Source organism: Nannizzia gypsea, genomic scaffold (genome assembly GCF_000150975.2).
Source record: "Nannizzia gypsea CBS 118893 supercont1.3 genomic scaffold, whole genome shotgun sequence".
Lineage (NCBI taxonomy): Eukaryota > Fungi > Ascomycota > Eurotiomycetes > Onygenales > Arthrodermataceae > Nannizzia > Nannizzia gypsea.
In genome coordinates, this window is record NW_003345199.1 from 1,689,603 (window position 1) to 1,704,650 (window position 15,048).

A 15,048-nucleotide genomic window follows, 5' to 3' on the forward strand; every position below is an offset into this window, starting at 1 on the left:
ACCAAGTGCATCCTTTATATAGTACCCCAAGCTCTGCGTGGAAATAAACCTTACACTAAGACATAGTGCGTGGCATCTGCACGGTCAGCAGGGGTCCATGTGGGGGCGGCCGTGGCGCGTGGCAGTAGTACCTGACCAGCTGGTGACGTCGTCCGCCTCGTCTTCGCTGATTAACTCCAAAAAAATATTATTGACCAACATCGACATCTTCGTCCTCGCTCTGCGTCTTTGCTGCGGACAACTCCTCTGCTGCCCGTGCTGCTGAGATGAAAACACCCGTCAACGACTCTAACTGCCTGGTTCGATCGTTCAGAAAAAGCAAAGACGGAGGCACTTCGCCATAGGGTGTGTCCAACTGCAAGACTCCCTCCCCAGCTGGAGGACCTTGGATAAGCCACCACCACACCTCCCCTGGTCAGCCTGCCTACATTCTCAAGCCCTTTATCCTACCGATCCTGGGATGTTTAGCTCGTACTGCGTCGCCTGCTGCTGTCCGTAATCGCATATATTGCCCTTGTTGGCCGGTGTCTGGATGTTACAGCTTTCGAACCGCTGAGAGAGTCTTGGGTGGCTGCCTTGGAACGGTAGTGATTTTACTCGAGTTACGAAGCTTGCGGCTACCACCAGGCGTTTAACTATGAATGCAAACGAGGAAGATGGAACGGACCAGCAGTCTATCGTCAGTCGCAAACTCCTGCTCTACCTTACTATTCTATGTTGAGAGCCCGTGGAAGCTAACTGGCATGCCTATAACAAATTTAGAAGCCGGTTTCGTCGCTGCTATCCCACTTTGAGAATCTCTCCCATACCAAACGTGAAGCTCAGGAAGGGCCGGGATCATTGTTGAAAACACCAGCAGCAGCGGATAATGTCTCAGCAGGCCGAGTTTCACTGGATCTGCCTCGATCAAACACCACATGGGGAGGTGGGCAGAGACCGAGCCAGGGCTTCCTACGGCCCCAACAGACAGGAGATTCGCCTACCCGACGCCTTCAGCCGCGTCCGCTATCTATGAATTTACAATCAACATCTCCTGGGCGGCCGATATATACCGTGGAATCGTCTCGAGCTCCGCCGCAGCCAAACTTCTCGTACAGCCAGAGCCTCCCGCATAACCAGAGCCGCGCACCCCACACCCTCCATGCACCGAATGGTCATGCGACATCAAACGAGCCCTCCAGCAGCCCTCCATCATCCTCGCGCACCTCTACTCGCCCAACGACACCACTCGACAGCCCTTCACACGCCGTACCCATAGATATCAGGCGTACAACTCCAGTGAGTCAGCGTACTGGAAATGGCGGGAAGAGCGCTTCGGTTCCACCGCCCGTGAATAGGGCGGAGAAGCCCAAGATCCCTCTTCGGAAACCAGGTATCTCGCCCAGCCGTGATCCTTCAGGTTCGAATTCCCTTGCTCCATTACCTCCGTCCCAGCGTACGTCAATGGATGATAGAGTGTCGCCGTTCAGTACTCCTCCGAGCAGCCCGGAGAAGACACCTGGAATACAAAAGCCCAATGGAGTTCCCGAACCACTGGCTTTGGGCGATAACCATATCACAAGTCGAATACAACAATCGCAGCCAGCTCCACGGCCTTCGCCAGGACCAATTTCCCGAGAAGGGCCTCCGGTTTCAAGGCTAACAAAGGGTAATCTTATCAGTGGCACGGTTCCCAACGCAATATCACCTCGCCTGCCCCCAGCTATAGGCGCAAAAACTACAACTGTTGTTCCTAGCACACAGCTCTTGAATCGGCAAAATGACGATGATGAGCAAGTCTTCAGGCAGAATCCGTCGGTACGACGTCCTTCTCCCGCGCCGCCACGTAGGTTGGAAACATCTCGGGCTGTTTTGGGGTTGCACAGAGAAGACCTACCAAGCCCTCAAAGAGTAGTATCTGCCGTGGAGCCTCAGACACCAAATGCATACAAGCTGCCACCTCGGTCACTAAGCATCAAACACTCTAAACCGGCACCTCCACCGCCTCCGCCTCCCCGAAGAGAAACAAGTAATCTCTCTACCAAGTCAAGCCAAAATCCAAACCGTCCTCCACCTCCGCCGTCGAACCCTCCAACTCGATATCGACCACCAGCTGCAGCGGCATCCAATGATCAGGATGCAATCAAGTCTCTGGAGCAGCTCACACGCCGTGCAGAAACCGTTGTTGTTACCGATACAGATATTCACCCAGATGCTGCCCATACAAACCGTCGCCCTCCCTTTTTCAGGTCTGGAGCAGCTGATGTTTACACTAAGTATGATACTCGAGTATTTGACGTATGCGGACAATACGCATGTACAACGGGCTTCTATACCAGGGTTTGGGACCTTACTACTGGAGAAATGATCATGAGCTTGAACCATGGTGAAACAGTGAAAGGCTCTGCAATTGCATTCAAACCAGGCAGAACTGTTGATGAAGAAGGAGCAATAATATGGATTGGTACTACTGCCGGAGAGCTACAGGAGGTTGACGTTAGGACCCAGTCAATTGTCAACACACGACCAGCTCACTCTCGTCGAGAAATCATCAGGATATACAGGTATCAAAAGGAACTCTGGTCTCTAGATGATGAAGGAAAGCTCTTAGTATGGGCTGCGGATGAGTCGGGTGCGCCAAATCTCCAATACAGTTACCACCACCCATATGACCGCATGGTGAAAGGGCATACCTTTTCAATGCTTGTCGGAGATACCATCTGGTTTGCTACTGGTAAGGAAGTGCGGCTTTACAAACCCCATGCAAATGATGCCGCCTTTCAAGTTCTCAAGTCACCTCTTGGTAAACACCATTCAAGTGAAGTAACCTGCGGAACAATGGCCACGAGCAACGGGGGTATGGTATACCTCGGGCACGCAGACGGCAAAGTGACGATATACAGTTTAAAGGACTATTCTTATCTTGGTACTGTCACCGTCAGCATGTACAAGATTAGTTCTCTGGCTATGGTTGGATGCTATCTATGGGCAAGTTATAAGACCGGCATGATTTACGTATACGATACTTCAACGAACCCGTGGACAGTTAAAAAGGACTGGAATGCCCATAACCATGGAGTATGCGGGATAGCACTTGATCTGAGCTCCGTGTGGACTGTCAACAAGCTCCAAGTTGTATCTCTTGGCGTCGATAACTATCTTCGTATTTGGGATGCCATGCTCGAAGAGGACTGGCTTGGTATGTTAAACCCCCTTTTTGTTCTTTATACACAAACTAATCCTCCTTACAGAGACCAGGATGCAAAGTAAAGACGTCGAATATTGCCAATTCAGCGAAATTTCAGCTGCAATCATTACCTGGAATGCTGGTGCAACTGTCCCTGGCAAATTACCGAATAGCAATTTCATTCGAGATGCTATTCACCCTGAAAGCGCCCCGGACATTTTGGTATTCGGCTTTCAAGAACTTGTCGACCTTGAAGACAAGAAAATCACTGCCAGTGAGTAAACCCTTACCCATGTGGTCACACCATAGGCCCACTAACGTCATTTCCAGAGAGTTTCCTCAAGGGAAAAAAGAAGGACGCCGACAAGGAGAGGATGAGTAGGCAATACCGTGTCTGGAAGGATTATCTTGCGCTCTGTATTCGTGAGCATATGCCGAATAATGAGTCCTACGTCTTGCTCCACACTGCAAGCTTGATTGGCTTGTTTACCTGTGTGTTCGTACGGCAAGAAACGCGCGAAAGGATCACGAACGTAAGCGCAGCGGAGGTTAAACGGGGAATGGGCGGTCTTCACGGAAATAAGGTACGTATGTGCCTATTGCACTGCTCCTATCGCCACATCACTAATTGGTTACCATCAGGGTGCGCTCATTCTTCGATTCCTTATGGATGATAGTTCTCTGTGCTTCGTCAATTGCCACTTAGCTGCTGGCCAAAGCCAAACCGCACACAGAAACAACGACATCGCTGCCATAATGGAAAGCGAAGCACTTCCTAGAGAACCCAGCCTGTCGGCCCGGATTGACCGCTTTGCTGGTGGTGGAGACGGATCCATGATTCTCGACCATGAAATCTGCATACTAAATGGAGACCTCAATTACCGCATTGACTCAATTCCCCGAAACACGGTGATTGAAGCTGTCAAAGCCAATAATCTCCCAAAATTGCTTGATCGAGACCAACTCCTAGCCTCAAAGCGCAAGAATCCCGCGTTCCGGCTTCGCACATTCAATGAAGCGCCCATAACCTTTGCGCCAACATATAAGTATGATGTTGGCACTGATGATTATGATTCAAGCGAGAAAAAGCGAGCACCGGCTTGGTGTGATCGGCTCTTATATCGTGGCTTTGGTCGCATCAAGCAGTTGGAGTATAGGCGGCATGAAGTTCGCGTATCCGACCACAGACCGGTCAGCGGTACTTTCAAGATACGAGTCAAGTCCATAATCCCAAAGCAGCGAACGGCAACCTGGGAAATTTGCCAGCAAGAATTTCTCGCTGAAAAACAACGTCTGGCTACTGAGGCTAGGTATGTAGCCCCTTATTAACTGATGTGATGGTTATATTGTATTTACTAACCACTTGCCAAATAGTGTTTCATACCTTGTCCGTTTCCTAGGACTGAGTCCAAGAGAAGCCTATGCTTTAATAACGTCGCCACCTGGAGCATAAAGTTCAGCCTTTGCCACACACACCTTTGTTTTTACTCCCTTCTCTTGCACCGAGGAATATACCTTCCCGTCCGCGCTCTTACGAATTTATGATACCACATAGAACAAGTCATGACGAGTGATGCCTGTATCCTTATCATCCCTATAATCGCATTTAATTGAGCTTCATCTTTCTGTTTCCCCAGGTGTGTGACATTCTTCGATTCTTGTAAATAGCTGCAGTTGAGCTTTGCCATTGTGCTAGATTCAGGAATAATGAATTAATCGATTGCATCAAAGATGCAATTAGTCCAGGTTCACGGACGAGCTTCGGTGTATACACCGCTATATCCAGGCGTACAAGGCAACAGGCCATTGACATCCACTTTTTCCAATGGACAGGCTTCTTTTTCGTCTTTTTCCTTTCGCCTCTCCATATCCGGGTACAACCTACAATTCAAATAATAGCTAATATCACTCTCACCGTCAAATTCTTCCGTGGTAAAGCCACTACCCAAATACCCCCATCGATTCCCACTCCAGTATTCAATCTCATAATCTTCAAACTTGGGTTCGCGCATGACATCGAAGAAAGCCAGACGACTGCCCGGCCACATCACGATATTACCGTCTTTCCTTCCCTGTTTGAACCAACTGCTGCACGGATCTGCCCAGGCCGTACGCCTCATGTAGACTTTAGCATGCTCACGGAAAGCAGCAGCCGCACTCTCCTTGGGGCTTAGGCGGCGAATATGCTCTTTGCGCATCTTTTTGATGACGGTCATGAAGTAGTTGGAGTATAAGGTGAGCAGGGGCAACACAGAGCCCTGCGCCAAGGGTCCATAGGGGCCGGTATATGTGAAGTAATTTGGAACATGGGGTACGCTGACTGCTACATAGGCGTCTGGCTCCTCAGCCCAACGGGTAGCTATATCCTTTTTATCAAGACCTATGATGGGGAATCGTGGACGGAATGAAGTGTCAAATCCGGTGGCACAGATTATGACATCTACTTCTATCTCTTTCCCATCTGGGTCAAGGAATCCCTTTTCGGTGATTTGCTTTATAGCTTCGGTAATGCAGGTTGTTTTCTCGCCCACGAGTGCTTCGAGATATCCGTTTCCTGGAGTAGCGCGTCGACAGCCTACGTTGAAGTTAGTTGGAATGATTGTATCTTTCAGTCGTTGGTTATCTCCAAGCTTCGACGTCATTTCGTTATAAGAGAACTATCAGATACCAGTTAGAAATTCGGCCGTACTAGTAACTAGATATTAAGTGTTGACCAACCTGATTTGCATCATCTGACTCTTTGCTATTTCTTAGAATAAATCGAAACCTACTGTTCAGTTCATCTTCAACCATCTTTCTGTACGTTCTGTACCGTTCAGGGTCATCCCTCCATATCCTCTTTTGGTCTTCATCATCTGATATCAGATTAGCAATGCTTCACTTACGAAAAAAAAAATGCATTCACTCACAGGAAAAGTTCGATCCCCCTTCGCCTGCAAATTTGGGTCCAAATCCAGCAGTGATCCAAGTCGGGGTTCTCACCCAGGTATACAGTCTAGCAGCGTCATTGTATATAGACGCCACTGCCTGGACCCCTGAACTCCCGGAGCCAATAACTGCAACCTTTTTGCCCTTCAAATCATAGCCTTCATCATACCGTGCGCTATGAAACAGCTTGCCTTTGAAGGACATAAGTCCGGGTATGTCTGGCCATTTCCACGCACTTTTCCTCAGTATAAGCATCTAATGAGTACTTACTACAAGAGATAAGTAGTAAAGAAAAGTACCATGCTCACTTCAAGATTCCTGTTCCTGTGAGGAATAAGTCGCACTCTTCCATCCACGTATCAACAATGGTGCCAGCCATGTCCGTCTCTTGGGCAGTAATCAGCCATTTAGATCTTTCTTCGTCCCATTCTGCTCGAGTGACTGCAGTTCGCAATCGTATGTACTTCACCATGCTCTCTTCCTCGACTATCCTCTTGAAGTATTCCCAAATCTCCTTTGCGGGAGAATAATACTTCGTCCAATCTGGATTTGGTCGCCAGGAGAATTGGTAGCTTGCACTCGGCACATCACAGGCGCAGCCCGGGTATCTATTCTCCAGCCACGTACCACCAACATCATGGTTCTTCTCAAAACACATGAATTCCACTCCAGAGTCACCCTTTGTCCCAAACTCTTTCATAGCATGGTGTAGGAAGTCGATTCCCGCGGGGCCGCAGCCAGCCATGATGATCTTAAAGGGTTCCTTTCCCGGACGTGGCTCATTGATCATATGCTCAGAGACACGATAGCCACTTGGCGAGGCGTAATCCCATTCCTCAGAGACCATAGGACGAGTTATTGATGCCGGGTGGGGGATATCCGGGTTGTTACTCCCCAGCCCTCGTAGCCGTCCTTGACCCTCCATGATGCTGAAATTTCAATCCTTGACCAGCAACCACCAAATGTAGAGCCACTCCTAGAGTGTTTATTCCAACAGTATACAGGAAGAGGAAGTACCATGCCCAGAGAGTACCCCAGGCATGGCGTAAAAGCCACGGTGGCCGGGTATTTCAGCAGGGCTCCTTGCATGGCCGATGGGAGACGCGCTTCTCAAGGTTCGAGAGAATGCGCTGAGGGGAAGGCTACGCTATGTCCTCAAGAAGCCACCTCCGCCTGGCTCTAACATCAACACCGGCAAGGTGGCCGAGCGGTCTAAGGCGCCAGATTAAGGCTAACCTTAATCAGTAATAATCAGCGGTGATCACCACCACAAGATATTCTGGTCCTCCTTGAGGGCGTGGGTTCGAATCCCACCCTTGTCACTTTTCTTTTTGCTCTTTTTTTTCTTCTTTTTGGCGTCAGCCTCTTCTCTCCTTTTAGTTGCTGGTTTTCCTGCTATCTTCTCTTCAGAATAGCTCTGCTTGCTTCGGTAGGCTCATACCATGAAGAAACAGAGAATTGAGAGATGTTGACTTGCACGGATCATACAGGCTGGGAGGAGCTTGCCGTAAAGCCTACGTGGATACGGCGGTTTCTTACCCTGCTCGCGCTCAAGACTACCGCCAGATTCTTCAAGCGCGATGGCTGCTGCATCCCCATATCAAGGCACATGATCGTCAAGACTGGACCATGGGTACATTTAACGGAGGCAGCGACCATGCAATTCATTGCAGAGAACACTTCCATTCCAGTTCCCAAGGTCTACTGCGCGTTTGTCCACAAGAATCGTGCGTATATCGTAATGGAGAGGGTACAGGGTACCAGCCTAGCATCAGTTATAGGCAAATGCTCAGAAGAGTCCAGTGAAAATATATTCACTCAGTTGAAGGACATGTTTGAAGAATTACGAGCACTGGAGCCCCCTCCAGGTACAGGCGTGCATAGCTTTGCTGGTGGATCATTATACGACTCCAGGATTGCGCGTTGTCAACCACGGCTTGGGCCTTTCAAAACCATCCAGAACTTCCATCTTTGGCTCAGGGACGGCTTGGAACCATCTGAAGATCAGCCAAAGAACCTAGAATCCGATGAATGGGAAGATATCAAGGAAATGGTGAAGATGCAAGATGGTCCCTGGCCAGAACCTGTTTTTACTCATGGAGACATGAACCCATCAAACATCATCGTTCAAGGAGACAAGGTGGTCGGCATCATTGACTGGGAGTTTGCTGGTTGGTATCCGTCTTACTGGGAATATACCTCTGCATATCAAGTCATGTACACCAAGACACAGTGGCAGGGCATGATAGGAAACTTCCTGGACCCCTACACCAAACAGCTAAAGATGGAGAGAACTCGGCAAAGATGGTGGGGAGAGATATAATTCATATTGATACCCGAAATAATTATGCGTTATCTCGTATGCCTCCTACTGTGTTATGACACGAATTTGTACCCAGAGTGACAGGGGGAGCCATCCATCGCCTACTCTGGTAGAGCATGCTTCATACTTTTTCATATTTCCCCATCACCGATAAGCCTGATATAGGGAGCCAGCCAATTCCGACTTCCCAGTCTTATGCTATCTCCTCTTTGTTTTCCGTCATATCCCAGGTAGGCTTGGGATGTGCAAGCTTTTCGACAGAGTTAAACCGTCCTCCGGCAGTCTTATCAGCAACATAGCTTCTCGCTTTTGCTTCAATCTTCTCCCACTCGAGTACGGCGGACCCGACCGCCTGACCATCCTTTGCTATTGCGCCCAGAGCCTCCTTAACCCAAGTACGGCACCTCCAGCTTTCGTCATTCTGGACAAGAGGAACTTGCCGGAAGATTTTTATCAACCTTTCTTCGTCCTCTACTTTCCCAATAACAAGGCGTACTAGCAAGTTGACTGTGTTTCTCACATTGCGAAGCGGAAGCTCTTCGTATTCCCACACGCCAAGGGGGCTATTCTTGACGTGATAGCGATCTCCAGGCACCTCGTTTGCGTCCTCGACCTTAGGTCCAACTAGAAAGGCCCAGTGGTATCTATAACATAAATGAGCCTATGTTATACGAGGGTAAATCCAGTTGCACTCACTTGCGTTCCTCATTGTTGACGACTCCGCTGGGGTACAGCGCAACGTAGAGTCGTTTCTTTTCAGGCTTCTTTTGAGAGAAAGAGAACATAATGGTTCTTCTGCTAAGGACAGTCGTTCCTTGTTTGTTACTATCGCTGTCGTCAGTTACTCGGGTTCGTCCTTCTAGTCAAATAGCGAATATAGCAGTTATTTAGAAGATGCAACAGGTATCAACCCCCCCAGCATTTTCCAGACTGCTTTATACCCCAGAGGCGTATGTATTTACTTTACAAGCTAATAGCCATGTCAGAATGAGGCTATGGACATGTCTGGATACTAGCGAGGAAACTGCAGCATGCTCTATGTACAAGCTGTTTATAGGCCGCCAGCATATTCTAAGAGCTTATATTGTGATAGTTAGGGGCTAGATGCATCTCTTTCGAGTCTCATGTACTGTTGGCTACAGCCTCGTCGTTTATGTATGCCAGCCCCAATCTCCCAACTCAATCTTCTAACCAATATGAACTAGTTATCTACGCCCCCAAGTCACAAGCTGAACTAGAGTTGACTTTCCCTTTCCGGTCATGCCTTTTCTCCTTGGATCGTAGCCACGACATTCCGGGTATGCTTACTGGTGCGAAATTCCAAGTACCATATGCCCTGCCATGTTCCTGTAGCTAGTTTCCCGTTCGTAATTGGAATTGTCACAGAGGCACCGACCAGAGAGGACTTGACATGGGCCTAAAGTAGAAGGATAAGAGCAAGTTAGCTATATTAGTGTAGTTCAATGCAGTGTATAGGTAATTTCCCATACCGGCATGTCATCTGGTCCCTCTGCACTATGGCGGTACAAGGCTCCCATGTGGTCTTCAGGTGCGATTCTGTCCAAAGCATCAGTCATATCGGCTCGAACATCCGAGTCATAGTTCTCGTTCAAGCTCAAGGCGCAGCTCGTATGCTGGACGAAGAGATGGAGTATGCCGGTCTTGTATGTGGAAATCTCTGGGATCTGAGATACTATATGGTCTGTGACAAGATATGATCCTCGCGAACGGCTGGGGAGAGTGATCCGTTTCTGGAACCAGGACATGGTGGGTATTGCGGATATGCAGATAGCTGAGCACGGCTGGAGCTGCGGCTGAGGCGGTTCGGGCGGCGTAGAGGACGAGGAGAGCAGTTGGTAGAGAAAGTAGGGGACGGTGACAAAGAGGTTTGGGAAGAAAGCGAGGATGAATATGAGGATGAAGAAGATGTGAAACCACGAAGCGCGGTTTGATGTGGTTTGCGACCACGACGTCATGAATGCGGGGCGGCTAGTTGGTTAAACCACCAGTTACGAGTAACGAAATAGAAATAGAAATAGGTAAAAATAGAGTCGGTAGTAGGCGGTCCAAAGAGCGTTATAACCTGCGATTATTAGGATAGAAAAGTTGGTTATATACATGGAAGAGAGAGGCAGCTATTGACGATGTTTATCGGTACTGCGGGCTACACGAAGAAGCTTCAAGTCTACTACGGCTCTCCTTCCATCAATTCACTTGAGCCATTGATTCCCGTCCACTTTGGCCTGCCATCTGGAATATCAACTACTCGCTGCGAGTAGAACATATGCGACCTAGGACCACCACAGTTAGTATCTCATGCAACACCACGATGCGCGTTCAATCCGTGGCCAGTCCAAATCATACTTGGGATAGAAAATGTCTTTTAATGTCTGACGCTCTGGCCCAGTGTCATGCTTGATCAGCTCCGGGTAAACAAGAAGAACATGTCTCCCTTCATCCATGATCAAGGAGTGACAGTTCGAACAAGAGATCTTGCATGGGAGGCTGTGGACCGGCTCCTTGGTAGAGCTATTATAAAAGTACAGCGATTCGTGGCCGCGCACAAACTGGACATCGTCCTTGTGAAAGATGGCCGCCCATTGAAACGGTGCTCCTTGAGCAATTGTTAGAAATTCAATGGCTAACAGCAAAGACAGATATTAGTAGCTAAGAATTGCTAACCGTGTAATGTCTGGCAGCCATTACAGTGGCAAAACTTGGAGTCCAACGGTTCCCGCCGACATATTTCATATTCAATCCGCTGGCATTGACAGCGTGCTCGCCATTGCACTTCACCAAAGGGTTCGTTCTCTGGTCCACGCCCGTACGGAGGGTTGGTCATCCATTTGTCTTCAGACGAGTGTGGCACCATATTGGGTACTCAGAAGGGCCATAATATTGTATATCGGTTTTGTTGTCCCGATACACTGTATAGCTGAAGGCTGGACCTGTTCTATATCAAAGAAATGATATGACGTCATGTCAAGTAACCAGTCTTCCAGCTACCTTGCCATAGGTAGCTTTCCAACCTGTCCCTCATCTTGGACTTCGACAGGGCATCGCAGGACAGTCTTTTTGTTCGCGTTCTTCTACTCCCTGCAGCTTTAAATCTGTCCCTGTTTGACGTTAAAAGTGAAGAATTCGCAAAGTGCGCGATATTTGGTGATAGTGCGCTTATATAAGCGGGCCTCGGCCTGGGGCTAAAGAGCCGAGGAATTGCCGGATATAGCGCGGCGGAGCTTGCTAGCTAGAAGGGCGACAACGACAACAACATATATACTCCATATGTCAAGCATAGATGTCTATTCTGTATAATACGGTGATATACTCAACATATCAGGTCTACATATTCTATATACTGTGAAAAATACCAGGAAATATACCTCTAATCATGTCGTTCTCGTCCGACCCTCCGGAATCTCCCATTTACACTCTGTCTTACCCAGAAAAAGGGGTACTACTAGCAACTATAAACCGCCCCAGGCATATGAACTCAATCCCATTCCAGGGCCACTGGGACTTTGAGAAACTTTGGACCTGGTTTGAAAATGAAGGGTCCATGCAGGTTGCCATCATTACTGGGGCGGGTGACAAGGCATTCTGTGCTGGACAAGACCTGATAGAGATTGAAAAGAATGCCATGAATCCTCCCCCTGAGCCTTATTTGACAGGACACCCTAAATCAGGGTTTGCGGGTATTAGCCAAAGGAGAGGAAAGAAACCTATCATTGCCGCTGTTAACGGATTTGCTTTTGGCGGCGGCTTTGAGATTTGCTTAAACTGGTATGTTTAGAGTGCCTTATACCTTACCAATAGCCAATCCAATACTGATCATGCTTGTTCAGTGACATGGTTGTTGCTTCGCCAAAGGCTCGGTTCTCTCTACCTGAAGCAAAGCGTGGCATCTATGCTGCCGCCGGTGGGCTGGCACGTCTAATGCGTATTGTCGGGCTACAGATTGCATCCGAAATTGCCATGACGGGCCGAGTTATCACTCCTGAGGAAGGCAAAGCATGGCAGTTCGTTAACCGTATATCCAAGACTCATGAATCGTTGATCGAAGAGACATTGGAGCTTGCTAGACAGATCTCTCAACTGAGCCCCGATGCTCTTATTGTCACCAAGGCTGGACTTAGAGAAGCCTGGGAGACAGGAAATGTAGAGGTTGCCGTTGGAAACACCAAGGCGCGATATGATAAGAAACTCTATGAAAGTGAGAACATGGTTGAAGGTAAGATGGCATTCTTCAGTATCCCTCTGTCTATTTATCCCGCGGTTAACCTAGTGTTCTTTTCTAGGCCTTGCCGCATTCCGAGAGAAGAGACAACCAAACTGGGTCAAATCGCAACTGTAATTGTTTTAGGTTGAGGTTTATACCGGCTGCGGATTTCATACCAAAGAATCGTGTTTTATCATGCCGGACTTATGCCATTGTGCTTACAATTGACATTTTGAATATCCAGGGGCTTAGATGGTCGCAGCCTTTGTATTCACAAGAACAATCTAAACGAAACCAAAGATACATTGGTAGGATGTACTAACGGATACAGAATCTTGATTTGTAAAACAGTAATATGAAATGGTCACACTATGAATTAAACCTATCGCTGCTCAAAGCCAGATGGAGTAATACGTTGTGTTTCGTTAACCTCGGCTGCATCTCCGGTAGGCTCAAGTGGGTATGAAGTCCTTGGCTGAGCCTCGAGGACTGCACGGTGGTGTTCGTTTGCCTATAGATACAGACATGTTAGCTAAACATGGCTAAACAGATATATCCTTGGTGTTTGTAAGGGTGACCCACGAAAGGAAGACCGCAGTACTCGCAAGGGCAGATCTGGGGCTTGTCGGTGTTGATGAAAACCCTGGGGTGGCCGAGCGGGCCACCGCCTCCGTCACACGATACAATTCTCTCCTTCGTCCATCGTACGGGCTGCTTGTGGATCAAATCAATGGCAGCATAGGGTTGTGGCTATATTTTATTATCAATTAGCCCGCCATTCACCAGAACAACACGTAGAGTGACCAATTGAAACAGGATCTCTTAATTATCTTATCTGCAGTCTCATAAGACGGCTACACTCAATCAACTGACCTGGAAATCGATAATTGTCTGCTCAAATCGTGGACCAGCCATGGCCTTGGACCGCTCTTGCTGACTCTTTGCCCAAGTAGTGGCTCGGTTTGGAGCCTGCATAGAAAGCTGCTTCTGCGCCTGCTCAACTGTCTCTTGCATCGATGCGGGCTGTCTGGCATTGGTCTCGGATATGCTCGTTACCGGCTTCGAAGGGTTTGGGTTGTTCGTGGGAATCGTGTTCTCACTCAAACGAGGTGCGGTCGAGGTGTAGGTGGCTCGCTGGACGAAACGGGACGACTGCGCCGTGAAAAGGCACAGCCGTGATCGTGTAGACGACAACATTCTGGTGGTCCGGATACGGTGGGTTGTACTCGCAGTTGTTGAAGACGGGTGGATTTGATTTGTTTCGATATGAGAGGTGGTTTGGCTGTTGCCGCTTTAAGCGCGCAAGCGACGGCGCTTGGCTGAACATTAAAATTTATTTTATCGCGCTTCGGCATCAAGATCGCAGATAAATAGAAGCAGCGACAGGGCAGAAAGGAGGATATTGTTGCAAGATAATAACTCTGGATTTTCTGGATTTTCTGGGAACTTTCTTTGAGTTTCTCTATTGATATATCTGCTCTACGCGACTACTAACTACAGCATCTGCAACCATGTCGCAACCAAAGGGCATGTCCTCGAGGTTGCTAACCATGAAGGTCCGTTACTGTTCTATAACTTCATTCAGGGTTCATTCTTACAATTTAAACTAGTTTATGCAACGAGCAGCCGCTTCTGGAGTTAGCAGTAACTCATCCCCTGCTCAATCACCCCCAGCGTCTCCGTCAGGCCGGAAACGCGCCGAAGATACATCTTCTCCAAGCTCAAAGCGACGAAAACTTGCAGAAGTCATACCCTCCGAACCATCCATAGCACTTTCAAATAACTCTGATATAGAAGCAATATCAGCTGCAATTCAAGCCGAGGACAGTAAAAGATCAGCGGCTATAGCGCGGCAAGCTGCAGATGCAGGAGAAACCCAGTGGGTGTTAGAGTATCCTCCAGGGACTTTGAAAGCTGCAACGCCACGAAAATCAATAGGCAAAATAGAGGATGAAGAAGATGAGACTACATTTACGGGGAGGAAAAGCTATGGGGGTTTTAAGAAGAAACGTCAAACTGAGGTGAGTACTTCACAAATGTTGCTTCCTTGTTTATAGCTAACCTGGACTACCACAGACTCCTGAATTACCGGAAACCCCTAAATCAGATTTAAATACCGGAAGTAATGCAGAGAAAGCCAGTCTTAGTCGTTCCGCAAAAACGGGCAGAATATCATCAGGAGGAGGCATCAGCGCCAATGCCTCAAATAAAGGGAAGAATTGGAAGAATCGGCAATAACCTTTCTACCTTTCCCTAGGAGATATATTCATTTTTTTGGCCAGCGATATTAGTTTTGAGCGTATTATCCGCGTCGGTAACATTATAGATTGATTGGCATCTAGAGTGTTCTTGTATTTCCTTAATGATACCCAGTTATTATTATGGCTACATATCTGCGCTATATATTAAATG

The 15,048-nt window shown here is 48.1% G+C and overlaps 9 protein-coding genes and 1 non-coding gene across 10 annotated transcripts; 5 read left to right on the forward strand and 5 right to left on the reverse strand.

Annotated features, from left to right (window-relative positions):
- Positions 1-637: 637 nt before the first annotated feature.
- MGYG_04047 (type I inositol-1,4,5-trisphosphate 5-phosphatase 2) lies at positions 638-4,619 on the forward strand (the record flags this gene model as incomplete). The annotated part of the gene is made up of 6 exons (XM_003173826.1): positions 638-679; positions 763-3,178; positions 3,231-3,440; positions 3,497-3,750; positions 3,809-4,476; positions 4,541-4,619. The coding sequence occupies 6 exons, from the start codon at positions 638-640 to the stop codon at positions 4,617-4,619; spliced, it is 3,669 nt and encodes a 1,222-aa protein (XP_003173874.1).
- Positions 4,620-4,914: 295 nt separating this feature from the next.
- On the reverse strand, positions 4,915-7,019 carry MGYG_04048 (hypothetical protein; the record flags this gene model as incomplete). Its single annotated transcript, XM_003173827.1, has 4 exons — positions 4,915-5,823; positions 5,885-6,021; positions 6,076-6,329; positions 6,403-7,019. 4 exons carry the CDS (start codon positions 7,017-7,019, stop codon positions 4,915-4,917), a joined length of 1,917 nt encoding a protein of 638 aa, XP_003173875.1.
- Positions 7,020-7,287: 268 nt separating this feature from the next.
- MGYG_10538 lies at positions 7,288-7,416 on the forward strand. The gene has a single exon. It is a non-coding gene; the product is annotated as a tRNA-Leu (tRNA).
- Positions 7,417-7,559: 143 nt separating this feature from the next.
- Positions 7,560-8,417, forward strand: MGYG_04049 (serine/threonine protein kinase; the record flags this gene model as incomplete). Its single annotated transcript, XM_003173828.1, has 1 exon — positions 7,560-8,417. One exon carries the CDS (start codon positions 7,560-7,562, stop codon positions 8,415-8,417), a length of 858 nt encoding a protein of 285 aa, XP_003173876.1.
- A 193-nt stretch (positions 8,418-8,610) lies between these two features.
- On the reverse strand, positions 8,611-9,202 carry MGYG_04050 (hypothetical protein; the record flags this gene model as incomplete). Its single annotated transcript, XM_003173829.1, has 2 exons — positions 8,611-9,061; positions 9,114-9,202. The coding sequence occupies 2 exons, from the start codon at positions 9,200-9,202 to the stop codon at positions 8,611-8,613; spliced, it is 540 nt and encodes a 179-aa protein (XP_003173877.1).
- Positions 9,203-9,675: 473 nt separating this feature from the next.
- MGYG_04051 (hypothetical protein) lies at positions 9,676-10,183 on the reverse strand (the record flags this gene model as incomplete). The annotated part of the gene is made up of 2 exons (XM_003173830.1): positions 9,676-9,834; positions 9,908-10,183. 2 exons carry the CDS (start codon positions 10,181-10,183, stop codon positions 9,676-9,678), a joined length of 435 nt encoding a protein of 144 aa, XP_003173878.1.
- Positions 10,184-10,605: 422 nt separating this feature from the next.
- Positions 10,606-11,289, reverse strand: MGYG_04052 (hypothetical protein; the record flags this gene model as incomplete). The annotated part of the gene is made up of 3 exons (XM_003173831.1): positions 10,606-10,708; positions 10,782-11,031; positions 11,100-11,289. 3 exons carry the CDS (start codon positions 11,287-11,289, stop codon positions 10,606-10,608), a joined length of 543 nt encoding a protein of 180 aa, XP_003173879.1.
- Positions 11,290-11,808: 519 nt separating this feature from the next.
- On the forward strand, positions 11,809-12,771 carry MGYG_04053 (carnitinyl-CoA dehydratase; the record flags this gene model as incomplete). Its single annotated transcript, XM_003173832.1, has 3 exons — positions 11,809-12,200; positions 12,263-12,648; positions 12,716-12,771. 3 exons carry the CDS (start codon positions 11,809-11,811, stop codon positions 12,769-12,771), a joined length of 834 nt encoding a protein of 277 aa, XP_003173880.1.
- A 247-nt stretch (positions 12,772-13,018) lies between these two features.
- On the reverse strand, positions 13,019-13,833 carry MGYG_04054 (hypothetical protein; the record flags this gene model as incomplete). Its single annotated transcript, XM_003173833.1, has 3 exons — positions 13,019-13,147; positions 13,219-13,386; positions 13,510-13,833. The coding sequence occupies 3 exons, from the start codon at positions 13,831-13,833 to the stop codon at positions 13,019-13,021; spliced, it is 621 nt and encodes a 206-aa protein (XP_003173881.1).
- A 314-nt stretch (positions 13,834-14,147) lies between these two features.
- MGYG_04055 (hypothetical protein) lies at positions 14,148-14,874 on the forward strand (the record flags this gene model as incomplete). Its single annotated transcript, XM_003173834.1, has 3 exons — positions 14,148-14,192; positions 14,247-14,657; positions 14,713-14,874. 3 exons carry the CDS (start codon positions 14,148-14,150, stop codon positions 14,872-14,874), a joined length of 618 nt encoding a protein of 205 aa, XP_003173882.1.
- Positions 14,875-15,048: the final 174 nt, after the last annotated feature.